This window comes from Balearica regulorum, chromosome 4 (genome assembly GCF_011004875.1).
Source record: "Balearica regulorum gibbericeps isolate bBalReg1 chromosome 4, bBalReg1.pri, whole genome shotgun sequence".
Lineage (NCBI taxonomy): Eukaryota > Metazoa > Chordata > Aves > Gruiformes > Gruidae > Balearica > Balearica regulorum.
The window spans coordinates 36,664,092-36,683,625 of record NC_046187.1 but is presented as its reverse complement, the minus strand read 5'-3'; the positions used below and the strand labels follow the sequence as shown (position 1 = coordinate 36,683,625).

Sequence of the window (19,534 nt, the reverse complement as noted above, 5' to 3'; positions counted from 1 at the left end):
TCTCCATCCCTGATTTAAAACTTATCCATACATGTCTGCTCATATTTCATGTTTGTATGTAAGAACATGGCTCTCCCTCCCATCAGTAAAATTTTAGACATTTTATAAGATGACAGCCATAGTGCTGTTTCCCTTCCAGATTAAAAAGGGAAAATAACTTTGCTAATGGTCACCCAGAAATACAGCAGTAGAGTTAGAAAACACAGTAAGATTTCAAAACTTAGTGCTACGTGCTACCTGCTAAACGGCACAGCACCCTTCTTAAAAGGATTTCGTAATCACAGTAAACCCCAACCTCTAAACACTGGACAAAAGTCAAGCAGAAAACTAGAGCAAGGTTAGGTTGAACAACTTGCTCAGTTGCAGAAGGAAGCCTATAGCAATGAAACAAAGCCCAGTTTCAATTCCCAGAGTAGTGACAAGTATTAGATCACAATCACTCCTCCTCCCAAGTGAGGGAAACAAGTGAAAAGCTTTGTCCTGTTCTCAAGTTATTCAAACGATCTAGGAGAGGGCGACTCCTAGCCCTCACCTCAGTGAGGACTACTTTAAACATCGGGGTTCCTAGTCACCTTTGAAGTGCAAATGAAACAAGCAACTGATGGCCAGGTCCCTATGCTTACACTAAAATCAGCAACTGACAGCCTTCACTTCTGTCCTATCTTTCCCCCAAACAAAAAAAAAAAACACCAGAACAAAAATTCTGAAACATTAAGTTAAATGATCACAATACAGGATTCACATCAGGGACTAGAACTAGGAACTCCTGCAATCTCACTAAATAGACATGCCTTATCTGTGGATGAGGTCATCTGTAGAATACTGTAAATCCCAAAATACCTGGGGAATTACCACTGAAAATCCACAGAAAAGTTTCTGAACAAAAACCCAAATAATGCAAACCCAGATATGGAAAACACCCTGAGTCCAAGAAGGACACAATATAGAAAATGGAAGAAAGTGTCCTGCTCTCCACACACAATCCTCTGGGAAGCTGAGTTTAATCACTCTTTTCTAGGCTATGTAGACAGCATGTCACCTGCTCTGTTTGTAGGTCATTTCCTGTCCTTCATCTTCACTGCGAGACAATTGCCTAAATGATTTCAACTCAAGGTAATAAATACTTTAGCAAGAAAATTTGGGGTGGGGGAAAGAGGAAATATATATGATGAAGTTATCTAATTAAGAATAATTTTCTATACAAGTTACAGCTGTCCAGTAAAACTTAAGCACTGTTTCAAATCTAACAGAATATTTGCAGAGCCTCCCATAAGGTTTTATTTTCCAAACAGCTTTAGAAGCAGTCTAGGCAAGCATAGGAAAACAGAGAGTTTGAATCATACCTTCTGTTTCAGTGAGCATTTGTTTTTGCAAAACATACATTTAGCAAAACTGATACACAAAAAAATGCCTACAACCCAGACATTCAGGATGAGTGCCAAAACACGTGTTTAAAGGTGAAGTGGAATCTATTTTGGAGCACTTAGTTATGAATTTCCGTCTTTTAGTCTGTTGAATAGCTTATGTAGATGGTGTAGGTTCCCATCCTCCCTCCTAATTTGAAGTATTTACCCCGCATTACTCCTCCCCTTTTTAAAACCTTGGATATGGAAGAGCTGTGCTGATGCCGCACCACATTCTTTTTACACAATGATTTAAAGTAGTCCTAATATGGTAAAGCACTATTAACCTCAGATGAACTACCTTGTTCAAGCATGATACACAGTTACTAGTTTCACACAAGTTAGGCAGGATACATTGCAGATTAGTCATGCAACAAGTGAAGAAACATGTTATTTGCAGTACTTCTCTCCCTCAGTTCACATTTTCCTGTAGAGTTCTGGTGGAGAAAAATAAAGTTCTCAATATCAGATCCCTGTACAGAAAGGCTACTTAAAAAACCCCAAAACTATATATTACTGTATGAAAAACAAAACAACATTGGATATATTTGTTCACTGAAAAGTTGGAATTCCACAGACTCCCTGCTTACGGAAAACATACTGAATTTTTGCAAGGTTGTAGGCATTTTTCATCATTGTTGCTAGAAAGCAATACCATTACATATACACACAAAAAACAACCACAAAACACACACACACACCTGATAGAGGCTAACAAACACAAGTTAAAGTCACCATAAATTGCACACATCAGCTTTCCACAAACATCAAGAACAGCCTACTAAACCAGTGTTTCATAACTCAGCCGACTTTTTTGAGTTTGGATTCACTGCTCATTGGCTTATCTACAAGTCAGAAGTTTGGGAGATAGGTTTCATATAGTGTCTCAGTGATAATGTAAACAACAAAAAAACCCAAACAAAACAAACCTTAGGCAAACAAAAAATCCAACAAGAACAATGTGTTTGAAGCAGTACCATAAAGGGTAGAGATGGTGCTCTCAGTTGCTAGCCCCAGAAATGGAATTCTTCATTAGCAAAGAGAAGAGCCCAAGATTTGTAATTGCACAAAAAAGTGCATATATTTAATTGTGGTTTACCATGAAGAAAAGTGTTTAAAGTCCTAGTTTAACAAAAATAAACACAAAGAAAGGCGAAGTATGCAATAAGGTTAGCACACTAGATCTATCACTTAGCCCTTTTCTCAGTACAGAAAGCCTTGCTTAGTCTTAACTAGCTTTCCCTCTTCCATCCCACTTCCCCCCCCATCCCCCATAGCTTCTAACAGCTACAAAAGCTCAGTTGATCTAAATGAAGTCAAATATTTTACAGAAGTTGTTTCATATTAATAAACTTTATCATTTCAAAGAACTGAAGGTTTACTTTTTAATTTAACCCTCTTAAGGGTTTGGTTTCCCCCCGCCCCCTCCAGTTTATCTTTTTAAAGGCACCTCCAGTAACCAACTTCCAGGTTTCACTGGAGCCAAACAGTTGAGCCAAACAGCAGCCGCCGGCCGGGAGCAAGCGGTGCTCAGTCCAGCATCTCTGCTGAGTGCTGGGGCGCAGGCCGCCTGGCTGGCCGGGCCACCCCACCTCCTCCAGCACGCAGCGCTGGGTCTCAGCTAATGCATCATTCCCATGTCACTTGTTCCAGCGGCGCCATGTGACTGGGCCTGCGTCCAGGAACACAGCTACTAAATACAGACACTGCCAAGGCACGTCTGAGAACTGCCTCTGCCAGAAAATGAGATGAATAGAAATCTCTTATCCTACCAGCTTTACTGCCTCTGCCTTCCCCCACCTTCTCTTGAACAGAAGAAAGAACTATACATTGCATATCTGAAGGAGAATTTTGAGCAATAATGCAAGGCAGAATCTGGTATTTATAACACTATACCAGCTCTTGTTGCATTTCAGTGCTGTATGAAAGTACCAACAGATCTCAGACCTTAATATCTCCTACGTAAATGAGCAGGCCAGCACAGACACCACCACCACACCTTAGGGGCAGTATCCTGAGGCATGGGTTTGGTTGCCTGCTCTTTCCTGTTCCTTCTCCCTCTTCTGTAAAGCCCTATTTTTTATTATTTTTTATTAAGAAAAAGTCTGTATGCAGCTTTCAAGCCTCTCTTCAAAAGAGTAGTTTTAGAATATGAAAATATAAAAACATGACTAAGAAACAATATTATTTATTAGACATAAGTAAATATACATTCATGCCAACTGATACAGAGATATGAACAACGTTTGATGTTCAACATACTTCCCCACCGATATTTTCTAGTTAGCTGGAAAATACTCCTTTTGCTAAAACACACAAACACCTTCACTCAAAGTCACTAAAACCACCTGCATATTAACAGAAACAATTTTCTTACAGATTTCCTCCACTCCTGCTATGAAAAGGCTACATTCACAAGAGGGCTTTGTAGACTTCAGAGGACACGGCATTCTCTCTCAAACTTCACAGCCAAATAAGTTTAGGGTACTGTCTCCAAATCCCCTCTTCGTCCTTGCTCTGAACATGCACTACCACCGCACCAGAGAATGCTTCCGAGTGGGGCTAGAGGCAAGCGCTACCCAGGGACCCCACGCCCTTCATCCAAGGGAAATTGCTTCAGAAGTGATCAGGTTCAACTAACTCAAAAGTGCATACTCAGCAGTATGATTTCACTAAAAATAAATAAATAAGTAAATAAAGATATCTGGTTCTAGGTGCACCCTCCCAAATTCATAATCTATAAAATCAAAGGTGAGCCTTCAATTCTTGCAGAGATTGTAACTGAAAAGTTAGTCTGCAATAATCAGGAAGGAAACAAAAAAAGAAACTAATTATGTTGAATATTTATGAAAATTTACTGATTTACCCAACTGGCAAGGATATGGGAAAATACATACACAAGAAGCCATGCTTGAACACCCAAAAGTTGCTATAGCATGAACAAAGTCCATCGCCTCTGTCTAGATGAATGCCAGGAAATCCTGATTTAGATTGAATGAAGTGATAACATGGACGGATATAACGTCAGCTCCGGCATTTTTCACTAGTTATAGCCAAAAATATGTTTTGCTCCTCTTGTTGTTGTTATGATAATTTGTCTATTCCATCCAAAACACTTTACTTAACCCTCTCTTGTAGGCAGCATGGAAAGTAGCTTTCCAGTAACTAGCACTATATCTTGAAGTCTTACATACATTTATTTTCAAGTTTCACTGGAAAGAGAAGGAGGAGCCACGTTTTAGGACCTCATACAGATGATCAAGGCAATTAAATCACTCATACCATAAATCCTTCTCAATGAAAAATACTACGCACAAAACCAAACAAACAAACCACAGTCCTGCAGCTGACTGGCATGGGCAAACCTAACTTTGCTGCAAGACACTATGTAAGAGAGTTACATTTTGTTTACCACAAATTGCGTAGGACTTTGAATGTATAAATAGTCATTAAGTTATGAAATAGCCTCCTCCTTCAGGCAGGCCAACCGCTCTAACTACTCACATCGGATTCTAAACATTTTCTCAAAAATACTGGTATTATATTAGACTTAAAAGTTTAGTCAGCCAGGTCTATACACAATGACAGTTGACTACACCCAGTAACATGCTAAGATTTGGCTGCCAAGTGGCAGTCTGTCAATCATGAAATATCTAGACAAAAAAATAAAAAACCCAAAGAGCCATTTGCAACATTGTCATGCAACAGGAAAATGCTTCAACACTGAAGATTCAGCGATAGAAAGAAACTAAAATTTCAGTCAGCAAGCTTATGTAGCAATTATCTATTTCGAGAAATTAGAAACTTTTCTTCTTGTGAGAAGGTAAGAATTGGTCAAGTTCCTTCAGTGTTTTCTAGAAAAACACTGTATAAGAAAGTCCTTTATAATGGACCTGACTTTCTCCCGAGATGAAGTCTACCAGAGCAGACTCACTAAGAGCCTTCTTAACAATTACAGATTCAGGACAACTTCATTAGAAAATAAACAAAACTCTCACTTTCTTTTCTAGTCAAAACAGGGCCCACGGACACAACTCTAATGAAGTCTATACTCTGGCCAACTTCTAGTGCTTCAGTAATGCAAATGAAAAGCCACTGCTTCTATCATATGTCTAGTTCACATGCCAACACAACATTTCAATACAAATATACAATTATTTCTTTAAGCAGTAAACAAAGTTTAATTCAGACGTTCAGGTCACCTTTGACATTCCAACCAGGCATTTTTTTGCTTGAAAACAAAAAAATCAGGCAGATATCGTATCAATGTGTATACAGGTTCATTGAGTCAACTGTTTTGAAAAACCCATGTCCACTACAAAAATATAATGTTCTGTTCTCATTTTCCTGTCCATTGCATACCTACCCCTGGACCCATTATCCAGTCCAGCTATACAGAGGCATTTTACAGTTACCAAGTGCCACCATAAAGTGACAGAAAAAGCTAGTTTTCAAATACGCATTATTTTCCTAATTCCATTCAAAAGCATTCCCAAACATATTCCTGTCTGTAAAACTGCACACAGGAACTTCTGAACACAAGTTTAGTACCTGAATTGTTTCTGAACTAAACTGTACTCTGATCTAGTCCACAGTGGATGACTGACTTATATCCTCGAGTCTCCCAAATACTGAAGTCATTAGGTGTTACTCACCAGCTCTAGAACTTGGAATTATATGTGAAAACATTTTAGCACTTAGTAAGCATGCTGTATATCCACAGCCAGATGTCATAAATGTCTTTATAATCAGAGAGGGTTAATTTTTCCAACTCTTTAACTTGATGCAATTTAGAAACTCTTAACAGTTGGTAAGGCAGAGGTTGGCTCTCCTGAAACCGGCTACCATGTGAGAGCAACCTTCCTGCAGGCTAAAAGCCAAGATCAAGTAAGTGCTCAGATGCATGTCGCTACAGTTGTCTGCCAAGTGAACTGAAGTGGGTACCAACTGCCAGCTCTTTACTCCAGCCTTCTCAGCACAGCTGAGGACCAGAACATATGACTGAACTCTGTAACCATTTCTGCTTAACACAAACTACTGCAAGACATGGTTATATCACTGACCTTTACATAGACATGACTGAGGAGGGCTCCAACACTCTTTATTCTATCAACACGATCATGGAAGTGACAAATGTGCAGCAAACAATCAATTCCAGCACAGCATGGGAGAATGCAATAGCATCTCGTACCACCGCAGCCATTTGCCAAGACCAGAGCCTTTAACACCCATGGGCTAACCCTGCTGCTGTACAGCTGGGCCAAGTGGTTTCTGTACCTAACTAGCTTCTTCCTTGTGCCTGCACCGAAGGTCGCCAACCTTCCTTTCTGGCAGCTCAACAGCTCTCTGCCCAGCTTGTTTAACCCAGTCATGTTAAACAAGCCAGGACCTCAGAAACAAAAGGCCCATGACCTTTCCTATAGCAGGATTTGTCTTAAAAAGCACAACCCATTTTAGAGTGCAAGTTAGAGAGCAGAGCATTAAATGTGAAGATTTTAAAAGGTTATTTTGTAGGAACATGAAAGGAAAGGCAACGAAAGATGACAGATACAAGCACTCAACTGATCAGCAATAGTTGGTCAAGCTCATGTGCCCACACAGAAAAACAGAAGAAGATACAAAAATTTGTCTGAATATAAGCTAATTTCTTTTAGTTGCAGATTTTAAAAAATTTCCATAACTGTCTTTTCCAGACTTCAGAGGACTTCAACATTGCAAAGTTATATTAATTTCTGTAAAGTGATCCACATTCAGTGAAAGAATAACAATTTAAGAATGACCTGTTTAGAACTATGTATTCAAGAGTTTGTAGATCCTTCTCACTGGGGTTTCTGTCAAAAAACATCATCTGATGCGCTCTGCTCCTATTTTCTGTACCCCTGAAGCCATGGATTCACATACCCAGCCCCAAATGTTCAGCAATTTCACGTGTCAGATAATACCCAGATTCAGAATTCAGTGCAAAGACTCTGCATAGAAATCCAGAGCACTAAGTTCATTCAAGCCACTGTTTTCTTTCACGGATGTCAGTAAACTTAATGACAATAAAACCTAAGAATTATTATTGTAAGAAGCTTCCTGACTTCGTTATAAAATATTAAGTGTTCAGAGTTCTAATTGGAAAGCGCCAATATCAAATTCAGCCTGTTAGCACCTCTATTAGAAAAGTAAAAAATATTGTGTCAGTTTGTTTACTTCATACAGCTGATTTCATTAGCACCTGTGAAACTCCACAGAGCACCTTGGAGGAGAAAAGTTGAAGTGTATTGTATTGAGGTGAGAACATGCTGCAGAGAAAACTCCATACTGAGTCAGTAATTGCATCACACACAGCTCAAGTTTCACTTCAGCTTAGTCTATGGAAGGAGAGTCATGAGTCAGTTTTAACAGCAGCAAGTGTGATGTAAAGCCCTCATGCCCATTTATCAGTACAATTCTACAAATCTCACCAATATCCAGGAAGCATGCTGACTGACAAAATAGATATTTTGGCTGTTGGTCATGTAAAAACAACCATACTTGCCCTAATTGTAGTGGGGAAGGCACAGGTGCTATTACTGAAACTCCTAAGCTAGTCTTCTCGGTGCCTCAGAAGAATTCTTTGCCTTGCAGTCTGCACAGAACCTAGTCTTGTGACCTCAATCTTGCATATAAAAATATGACATTGCTATGGCATTCAAGCGACAAATGCATACAAATAGGGCAAATGGAGTGAGACAAGCAAAATGGAGAACCACCTGAGCCTGAAGATTAAGAAATGGAGGCAGAGCACACACAGAGGAGATGATTCATGACAGGCAAAGGTGAACAACCACATCCACGAGTAAGTCAGATCAGTAGTAACCTGACACTATCACAGGAAGTGCACGCAGAGATGCAGACAGATATTTGTTGTCTTCACATGAGTACCACCCAATTCAAAGTCCTCCTTTTCTTGCTTACTCTCTCTAGCAAGCCTGTTAACCACCATCCTGCAGAATTGCATTCCTCATCTTTCGCCTAACAAGTGTGCCCATGGAAACCTTCACATTGCAAGTACTGATAATTAGGATAGCATAACACTCTTACAACCCTTTGTCTAAGTGGCATGCAAGACAACAGTGTGCTCTTAATCAAGGGTGCACTTAGTAGAAACAACTGTTGATAAATCTAAAACACAACACATGGCTCAAACTGAGTCTTCTTTTCAGAAACCATCCCTGAACATCACTAAGGTGTAAAGTAGGTTACAGAGGAAAGCACACGATTGTTAGTGTCAGAAGGAATACATAAAGGAGCAGGCATGTCACCAAGGTTTGTAGCACACTTAGGCAGTATTAGTCCAAAGAATTCTCTTTGCAAAAGAAGTCCTCAGCAGCTCCAATATTACTGAAATGCCAGAACTAGAAATAACTTGCTTTTATGAAAACAATTACTCCATTTTCTAGCCCCTCTGACTCCAGATATTTTGTCATATCTATTCTCTCTGGGTTTTCAGTCTGCTGTTACTCACTGTTCTGACCAAAGCTACAGCTAAAGGCCACTACCATGCACAGGAACATCTACATCCCACAATGTCAAAGTGGGATGACATCATGACTAAAGATTACAACATTTTTATCAAACCTCTGCTGCAGAGGTTTCTTTCCTTTCGTCTCAAGTTTTAATAAAGCTATTCTGCTACTTCAACTATGTTTACATACAAAAGGTTATAAAGTTTACTTCAGTTTACACGAAGCCAGCCTCTACTGGCAATAAACTCTGCATCAGCTTTTAAAACGTTTCGCTAATAATTCAGCTCTTATGAATGAATGTCCACATTTTTCAGCTCCAAGTAGCTCTATTTCTCACTCACATCAATCCATTTACAACAGACAAGTATACCCCTACAGCATTAGCATCATTGCTTTAGATTGTAGTGCATTCTGCTTTAAGTTGTGCTACCAAAGGAAGGTAGCTCCAAGGCTTTCTGTTGCTACTATTCCCCAAATCACTTTCTACTGAGCATAGTATGTGGCAGAGTACTCACCTACAGAGTTTTGAACATGTAAACAGCAAAATTACCCTAAGAATAAGGAATTCAAGCATCTACTATCCAACTGCGCATCAATTTAAGAGTCAGGTGTATAGGAAATACACTACTAGCTGGTTATGCCACATAGTAAATTACTTGTAAATCAGAAATAAGGTAGCTCACTGGCAAAACCAATTTGATCAGTCGGGCAAGGATGCATCTTTTCATAGGATTAAATTAAATAACCAAGGTACAACCACCCCTCTGAGAACATCAGTAGCTTATGCATTTCTACACAGGTTTTTAGCCATCTGTGGCAAAAAAAAGAAAAAAGGGATGCCTTTTTGCAACTTTAAGAGAAAATGAGAGTTAGCCTCAGAGCGCAGCTAGAGGAAACCAAGAGGTTGTTCAGTGACAGAAGCGTGTAAGGGAGGGGAAAACCAAACAACTTAAGGAGAATGGTCTTGGTTCCTGCAAAGCTCAAAAGCCAAAGGACTCAGGAGTTTGTTTGTTTTCCTCCAAAACAGACGAAGGCTGGAAGTGTGGTTTCCATGTCAAAAGACCATACTTTCAATCACTTCCTCTCTAAGCTGTCTTCTTGAGTGAGACTGTAATAAATCTCTTTCTGCAGAACTTAATCTTTAGCTCTCATTACTAAGGGAAGGCTAATGCCAGAGCAGAGGTATGATACTGCACCTTAAGGATCACCTTCAGCTCTCAGTGAAGAGGTATGTGGCTCAGACTTAACTGTTTTAACCTTCCCTGCCCACATGCTCAGATCTGGCCCTGGGCTGTACTGCCCTTCCTACAGCACATAAAAAAGTGATCTTCTTCCAAATGTTTTCTGAAGAGTTTACAGCCAGATGTTTAATGATATTTCTATGCACGAAGATGTACATGGGTGCTCAGTAGCATTATTCCTGTGTGGATGTCTCCAAAGCTGCAACACACTCAAGAGAAACCCAATTAGGCTACAAGAATTTATTCAGGAGTGCTTCTTTTTAACAAAGATATAAGAAACTGACAAGCAAGCAGACTCAAAGCTCACTACAGCTTTCTTTCCTTTTTCAGAAGGTGGAACATTGCGAGGCTGGTAATAAATGGTGTGAAATAATGCTTAGCGAGTAGGATCTCACCAAGCATTTCAGCGCTATGACCAAAGGAATTACTAGTATCAGCTGCCAAACAAATGATCTCATATACCAAAGCTAACAAACTGTTACCAGATAGATATCCTGCAGTTACAACATGACATCCGTTCCATTATAGACACCAGAAGGAGCAGCTGATACTTAAAGCTGAAGAAACAGCCTGTTTGCAAGTTTCAGACACAGCTGAAATAACACAACCTTTTATTTTTAATAGAATCCACATAAAATGAAATTATTCCGTTTTACAACATTCCTTCATTAAACATATCAATATCATATCAAAGAAATTTCATCAGAGGTTGTAATCCACAAATTACACATTCAGCAGTGAAAGCAGCCTTTTGAGAACTCCAAGGCATTTCTTTTCGTTCTTACATCCCTTGATATAGGTACTTCATTAAAAAAAAAAAAAACACCAAACCAACTATCAAAGACTGAAATTAGCGTGAAACCTTAGCCCTCTATTTAAGGAAAATATCAATCTTTCATGTTGGAAAGTACAGAAAAGCACTGATGTGAAATCTCATTCTAGAATCAGGTAAACACAATTACAGAGGAACTGCTATAAATTTAAATACAATCAAACTACCTGCAACCCATATCCATTTCCTTAAAGCCATTCCTCAATACCTTACTCAAATATATGCTTAGCACTTGAGACGTTCTAGTCTTGAGATACTACGTGCTTATAAAATACTCTACTTAATCCCTAAAATTTGAAATTCATGGGGAGTAGGACGCTTGCTTTCTGCTGAGCACATGATCCTGGTAGCACTCAAAAAAGCTGTACAAACTACTCTAAATCAATCTTGTAAGGGAAGTAACATTTGATAAGGAAATAAAAAATATTAGGGGAATTTAGCCACATAAATACACATTTCTCACACACAAAGTAATTAGGATTTCCTCAGAGTATTAGAGGTTTAAAAGAAATATACTGAACTACAGTTACTCAAATGTCTCTGTTGAAATGTGTGTGTGTGTATATATATACATATATTTTTATGTATGCATCATACACATATATGCACAAACACATATATAGATACTTTTAGTTAAGGGAAGCAAAAAGAAGTAGTAACAGAAACCTGAAGCGGAAGATCTGCGTACAAAACTGCTTAGAACAAATACAATATAATGTCACTAATACCCATCTGTTCTCCAGCTGGTTTATAATTTCTCTTTAAAAAAAATAATTAAGATATTCTACAATTCTAACTACTACCCTTCTACCACTTCATACCTCCATTATTTTGAAGAGAAAGCCAGGCCAGTAGAAAGTCTATCCTAATAGCTCTATATTAACATCTTCACCTCATGTTTACTTTCTCCTCACCCAGCAAGAAAGGGTTGTGTCTACATGAACGTGTAGTACAGCCCAACAGGGCCAGATCCACAGAGCGAATTAATTGGTGTTAAGGACCTGACACCCACACCAGACGTGTTCTTGGGTTTTACTTTTAACCAGCTGTAGCCTGGTCCCAGGGACTGAATGCCCATTAGTGGTTGGAGCACGCTCTCTAATTTCATTCATTCCAACAGGAATCCAGTTTATGCACCGAAGCCACTTGGCTACATGAGCCTAAGTGGAGACAATTGAGAGGTTTTCTTTAAAAGAGCACTCTGGATCCAAATTAAGATGTTAATGCTCATGCACCCAAGAAATCATTTCCTGTGGCTCCACATTCAGCTATAGGCATCATGTCTCTCTTTGAGGCTGTGCCAGCTCATCCTGGTAAGCAGGATGGACCTTGTAGCTTGCTGTTTTCTTCAGAGCCAAAGAGAAGCAGCAGCACTGACATTTGGTCAAGCTTTAGCTCCCATTAAAGAAGAGGGAGCAGCAGAACAAGCACACACAGTACTTGTCAGAGGCAAACCTCAAGCCTGGTCAACGGCTCTCTGCAACAGAGCTTCTCCTGATGTTCCCAGGAAGACTAAAAAAAATGCACAACTTCCTAATAACATACTAGAAAAGGGAATAAAACTAACTACAATCCTTAAACATATAGGCTTGCCATTAGAACAGAAAACGATCCTGCGACTTTGCCCCTAACAGGGGCCAGCAGCATATGCTTAATAGAGAAGCTACCAAAGGATTAAATCTTCCCTTTTACTTAGGTCCAATCACATCTCTCCATTCAAACAGAGATTACTGTTCAAGAGAAAGTCTATTAAAAACGTTGTAGTAGAGCTTCTAAGATCCAGTAAGTATGCTCCTGCAGGGCATCAACAGATCACTAGAAAGCATTGCAGCACATTTAGAAGTCATAAGGAAGAAGCTTAATGCAATATTAACTGGCAAAAAAACCCCCACCCCACATGCAAAATGCTTCAGATCATTTTAATAAACTTAAATTTGCCAAAAACTAATCAGATAGCAAGGGAATGGGGGAAAATAGGGATAAAAAGGTTGATGGGTACCTACAGTAGTATTTTAATGATAACACTTTTTTTTTTTTTAAGTGTCACATCATTTAAATGTTATTCAAACTGAAAACTGAATGTGGAATATCTTACCCAAGGAATGGGAAGAAGAAAACAAATACAAACCCTAACCTCACAAAATACTCCAGATGGAGCGATCTTACTGATTTTAATGGGGGGGACACTGTGCAAGGAATCTGCCTTCATGGAGATCCTCAATGAATCCAATCACCTTAAAACTAGAACTACCAGCACTGGTCTCTGATATAGAGTACTTGGTAAGATTTTCAGTACAAGGCAAAATAATTAGTTATAAGTTAGTTGGGAATTGTCACTCAGTTTAAATGTGGAAAATATACTTGTTTTCTTTCAAATTAAAGGAGATACTTAATTCATAAAGTGCATAAGCGCTACATAAAGTAACCACCAAGTATAGCATACAGACTTTACAGCCTCCCAAAATTCACAAGCCCTGTTCTCTGATGCGAATGCAGCACTAGTACTGTGTCCTACCACCTTCAAAGGAACCGCCTTATAACCCAGATATCCTAATGCCGTTTTGATGTCACTCCATTTTTCACCACAGTCTTGCAACTTTGGCCACGCACGCGGCCGTGGCCCACACAGACCATCTTTGAAATTATAATGGCTCCGTGATTGTGACCTTTCATACTTGGTACTATGGCACTTTGTGGATCAAGACATTTTCCACCCCTCTCCCTTACCATTCTTAATAGTTTCATCAGCGAGAGCACAGATTCCAATTCAATCCTGTATACTATCTGATCACAAGACCAGCCAACTCATGCCAAACAGAAAAAAGACACAGAGCTTACCGGACACGCATGTGATGCTCACCAGGACCAGTTTGGTCTTGTAAGCAGAACGGATGCTGAAAGTAACAAAGCTCCAAACCACCAGCCTGAGCAAAATACTGTCCCCGAGGGTTTAGAAAACAGTAATAATTCAATATTATGTAAAGATTACATATTCAAGCCCTGAAGTAGCAATAGCTACTAAATCTCACCTTTGAGGGTTTGTGGTACCACAAGCAGAGAGAGCAGTGAAAGGTACCTAATGCTCGGTGGGTCACCAGACTATGCACGTGTATTTAGGTCACAACAATTAAGCCATTTTCTGATTTTCCTGCGCTGAGGAGACCCGAACGCGAGTTATCACAGCAATCACATACAAACGCAAGGAAAGAGGCGGCCTGGCGCCTCTCCCCCGGCGGTGCCGAGGGGGCCGGGCGGTGAGCGCCCCACGGTTCCCGAGCGTGCCACTGCCAACTCGGATATAAAATGGCTGAGAGATCCAACGACAGGGAAAGGCGGGAGAAGAGCCACCCCGGCGCAGCGGTGTCTCCCGCCGCCCCCCGTCCGTCCGTCCGGGGGTGCCCCCTCCCCGCGGCCCCTGCGGAAACTTCGCAGAGGGGGAACCCCGAGGGGGGCTGCGGCACACCTGCGCTGCGGCCCCGGGCTGCGATGCTCTCGCTCCCTGCCGGCCTCTCCGCCACCTCCCCCGCCGCCTGGCCGCCCCCCCCGGGGGGACCCATGTGGAGCCGGCTCCGGCGAGCCCGGACCCGCCCTGCCCCCGCAGCTCACCTGAAGGCGGGCCCCTCCCCCGGAGCCCGGCCGTGGGGGGCCGCCGCGATGCCGCCCCTTTTGTTGAAGAGCTTCTGGAGCAGGGTGGGGGCCATGCTGCCGCCCTGCCCCTGTCGCCGCCCCGCCCGGCGGCGGCCCCACCGCGCCTCTCGCAGAGGCTCAGCGGGCGACAAGCGGCGGCGGCGGCCGCGGCAGCATCCCCGCCGCCGCGGAGCCGCCCAGCATTGCGCGAAGGCGAGGCGATGCGAGGGGAGCGCCGGCCCGTTCAGCCGCGCCGCGCCGCTCCCGGCGGCCGCCCGTCACCTGACCGAGGGGCCGGGGCCGAGCCCGACCGCCCGGCGGCGCTGACAGCTGCCTCCCGCCCGCCGGACAGGGCACGGCACGGCGCCAGCAGCCGCGCGACGGGGACGGGGACGCGAACGCGCCGCGCCCCTCAAGCGCTCCCCATTGGCTGCGCGGCGCTCCCTGCCTCGCCCCCAGCACGTGGTAAGGCGGTGGAGGCAGGCTTAAAGGGCCACGGGCCTGCCCCGCGCTGGGCGGTGGCCGTTGGGGACCTGGCGGGGGGCGGGGCAGAGGGGCGTGGGCTTCCGCGTGGCCTTGGGCAGCCTGTGTGCCCGTGGGGGTGTGCAGCTCCACGCGGCGCGGGTGGGTCGGCACAGCCATTGTACCTGCGTGACATAGTAAGAAGCATGCGCATGTATATTTCTAATGTGTATTTCACGATACGTTTCTCTATGGGTTTATGTGTGCATACGCACACGCGTACACGCATACACACGCCTCCCCTGTATACGCATATGTGCAAATCACGTATTTGTGATCTACAGCCACATTTGTGGGCGCTGAAGCAAGTGTGAACAAACCACCCCCCGTGCCACAAGGGCCAAGCACGGCGGCGTCAGCGTCGGCCGCGGCATCGTCCCCTCCTGCCTCACGCTGGCGCAGCGCACGGCCCGGCTGGACTTCAGTGGCTTTTCGGGAGCTCACGTCCCTCATTTTGCTCCACGCACAAATACCAGTCACCAGTCCGGGAAAGTTTTAATCTGATGTTTTTTCTAGTCCTGGTCTCTGCAACGGAGAGACCCCCCTGGCATAAAATCACGCAAGTAGTGCGATTCCCTTTGGGAATCTGAACTTTGACGTCAGTCTTTGGCCAGGCAAGTGAGGACGTTTATGCGGGAAGGCAGCTCTGCTGAGACAGTGCCTATTTTCACTCGTTTCTCTCTAATTAACCTATTTCATTCACAAAATAATTATATAATGCTGCTGCATTTGGGGGTCACTTGGAGCTTTATGTTTGTTTGTTCAGTCTGGGGGAAAGGGTTGTGTGCGTGGTTTTGCGCAGCAGCAGGATGACACTACCACGCACCCACCAAGCGAACACAACTTCAAATGCTCCTTTTTAACCAGCCAGGTAGCTGCACAGTGTGGTGCAGCAAAAAAAAACCCCAAACCAACAAAACCATCAGAATCACGATAGCTTCCTACTCTTTTCAGGAAACTTGGAGATGAGACATGGGGAATGGCAATCATTACAATAGCTGACTGCAAACTCAACGTCCAGTAGTGGCAGAAGAGGTGGAGGACATGCTGATGCTTCGAAGCCAGCCTTGCAGTGGCTGGAGAAGCTGATTTCTCTTTAAAATAAAAATCAAGAGATATCTTTCTGCTGGCCTGATGATCAGCTGCTCCCTCTATAACATCAGATTGAATTTCGTAATGCTCAGCTGACCCTGTCTGGAGGTCCGTTCTCAGAAGGGATCACCGTTTTGAAGGCTCTCAACCACTTCATCTGCGAGACTGAATACCCAACGTAAATCTTTCAGCTTGGATGTTCTTATCGCTTTTCATTCTTTACTTCTGCGATCATCACCAAATGCCCCCAGTCATTAAGGTCAATCCACTCAACCGAAGCTGAAGGACAGAAAAGTAAGGGTACAGTGATGATAGTACACGGAAAGGGAAGTGAATAGCAGGGTGTGGCTGGACAAGATGAAAGACATCATGCCTGACATAGCAATCAATGCAAATGAGAACCTAGGCGTCCAGCTCCAGAAATAAGCACTGGACTGTATTTCTCAAAGAACAGTCTTGAGGAACCTAAAGTTGCAAACACCATGGCTGCCACGCCTGCGTTAGCAAGTGGTGCTGACCAGTGGGGGCAGAATCATAGGCTAACCAGTTGTCTTACAGAGCCTCATGTCCACATCACAAACATTTTACAAACATTTTACAGGGTTTTATTTTGGACTAGTCGTAATCTGGCCCCGTCAGCAGGATGAGTGTCAGTGGTTGGAGCTCAATTAATGTGTTTCTGAAAAACATTTGGTTTAGTTTCATCTGAAAATGATTCACTTGTATGCCCAGATGCCTCTCCAAAATGAGAAGCAAGACAAAAATGCAAAAAAGACAAAGCAAAAACAGCAGTGTAAATGCACCCTACACGTTGGCTGATGCTCAGTGCAAAATTAGTTCTCAATATTTTCTGTTAACATGTGTGACAGTCACTACGATCTGAAAATGATAACAAAACATTAGGACACTAGTGTTCTGAAGGTTATTTCTGAAAAAAATAATGGGGGAAACACAGCAGAATCAGCAAAGGATTATAAAACAACTTTCATGGTCAGTATGCGCTGTCCCACCCCAAACAGAGTTTGGCTAGAAAGAACACCTGGCAAAGCAAACGTGGTGCTTTTTCACTAAGCCATGAGTGCAAAATATGAGCAGATGTAAAGAAAAAAGCCATACCATCTCTCAAGCAGAGACCATTTACAGCAAGACAGTGTGTCTACAGCCCTCACTCTTCGAAGAAATACAGGAAATAAAAATGTGGCATATGAGAATCAAAACCTTATTTGTAATATTCTAACTAAGGGTCAAACTCTTTGTGTGCAGAGAAAGACAATGTAATTGATGAAACTTCAATCACAAAAGGAGCCAGATTCTTGATGTAGCAATACATGGGACTTGGTTAGAATGTTGTCAATACATAAAAAGGATCATTCACATCCTGGAATAGCTGAATGCTTGGATAAGTATTTATACGTTTCATAGAGCATCAATCTCTCTGAAGATTCTCTCCTGAGAATGTAGGAACAAGCTTTTACAGCCAGGACAGGCTGGGTTAAAAGCCAAGTCTCCTAAGCCACGCTTTGTCTCCCCGTCACTTAGACCTGGATGAAACTGAGCTCTCTTATGGCTGCTCCCCTTCCACCCTGCTCAGTCCTGAATGCACAAGTCCAAAATGCTCCTAAACCTCTGTTATCGGAACTAGGCTTTGGAGGAACCACAAAAAGAAGCCAGAGGCCGGAACAGGTAAGCTCTGAAGATTTAACAAAAAGTTTGTTAATCCAGGATGCTAGTTAACTTACTGCTTAGTGTAGTGATGCATGCTGTCTAAGTTACAGGAACACAGCAAGTCTTGCTACACTTTGCAATGTATCAGTGATATTCTGGATTCTGTAAAATAAATAAAAACTGACCTTTATTGCCACTTCAAACGTGCCAAGTAAAATGTGGTATCAAGAAATGTCTAGAATTATTCTCTCTCCATACTGTTATTATTACTATTTAGCACAGTAAGTCTTAAATTACTCTCCACAGAGAATATTAAAGCCTCTTATAAAATGTATTCCACTTTGCAAACAGGGACAGAAACTGAAAGAACGGGAGAGCTTGGGATTGCAGCCCCCTGCAAACCAGCTTACTCATCCTTCACTGAAGGGAGCGTTACATAAATTGCGCTGTTGCTGCAGCAACTTTTCCTGGCCCCTGAACAGTGCCACAAACGTGCTGCCTTAATATAGCTAAGCAGTTTCACTCTCTTTTTGCATAGAAGATACAGTCAGTGGAAAAAGAAAGACAGTTTAAAGGGAAATATTAAATTATTTGTTTCAAAAATACTGGGAAGTATTGATGTATGTAATGAAACATTTGATTTTCAATAGTCTCTGGTGTGAAAAATAGAGAGAAAGGCCAGATAAGGGGTGTCTTCTTTTAATCACCACAATATAAATATCGAGTAATATGGTGAGGATTGGACTGTGTGAAGATAATAGGTATTTAGAGTCCTCTGAAGTCACTACTGTTAACTTACATATCTTGTCAAATTCCTAAAGCAAAGGTACACTACTTTTTCCTCCAGAAGAGCCTGAAGATGTACGTACCTGTGAATGTTCAGATGCTTGTTTAGAACCTGGTTTGGTTCCCCTCTATAACAGAGTTGTTAGCATTGGTAGATTGTATTTCTAAGCCTTCAGACCAGGACTCCATCCAAAGCCGAGTTGGAAATCCATATGTCCCAGGTTTTCAACGGCAAAATCTATTGTGGGATTTCCCACTTGCTGGTTGCAATCTTGTCTTTAAATCCATGCTGATGTAGTTCACCTTGGACTCCATCCTACCCACGTTAGATGCAGACCAAAAAGGCTTTCTATATAAAAAAAGAATACAGTCATCATGATTGATATTTTAATACCTTTTGGTGAAAACTATGATAAACAGCATTATACATTTACATGAAGTTGCAGTAATATACAGGACATAAATTTGTATCAAAAGTGAGGGCAGGAATTTAGCAACAAAACTGACGTCCCACTTCAGCACTGCGGCAACAGCGGCCAGAGGCTAGCTAACACTTTGGGCCTCTCCTCCTCGCAAGCCATGGCTTGTCCTGTTATCAGAAGTCGTAGGCACTCTCTGCCAGGCCTCCTCATGTCCCGAGGTCCTAAATGCTACTCTGGTTATTTGCCTCTAAAACATGCTCTAAGCACATCTAAAATATATAGCTAAAAAGTCTGCTTATTTTTGCTTGGTTCTTAGCTAAACCATTTCTTTAGTGATCAGCGTACCTGAAAACTAGTGATGAGTAAATGCATGACTTTTCTTTCAATTCTGTCATATTATGTCAGCTCTGTGTAGACAATTTTCTTTTTAAAACATCCTGAGACAAGAACA

General features: G+C 42.1%; 1 protein-coding gene across 4 annotated transcripts in view; it reads right to left on the bottom strand.

The window, feature by feature from the left end:
• Positions 1 to 15,007, bottom strand: part of FNIP2 (folliculin interacting protein 2) — a 52,286-nt gene extending 37,279 nt beyond the window's left edge. For 3 of the 4 annotated variants that reach the window (XM_075751789.1, XM_075751791.1, XM_075751790.1), the window contains exon 1: positions 14,576 to 15,006. In XM_075751789.1, the coding sequence (XP_075607904.1) occupies positions 14,576 to 14,670 (95 nt within the window). In that variant the 5' untranslated portion in view covers positions 14,671 to 15,006. Of the gene's footprint in view, positions 1 to 14,575 lie in introns of all 4 variants that reach the window. The other variant, XM_075751787.1, reaches the window with a different exon arrangement.
• Between the last annotated feature and the right edge of the window lie 4,527 nt (positions 15,008 to 19,534).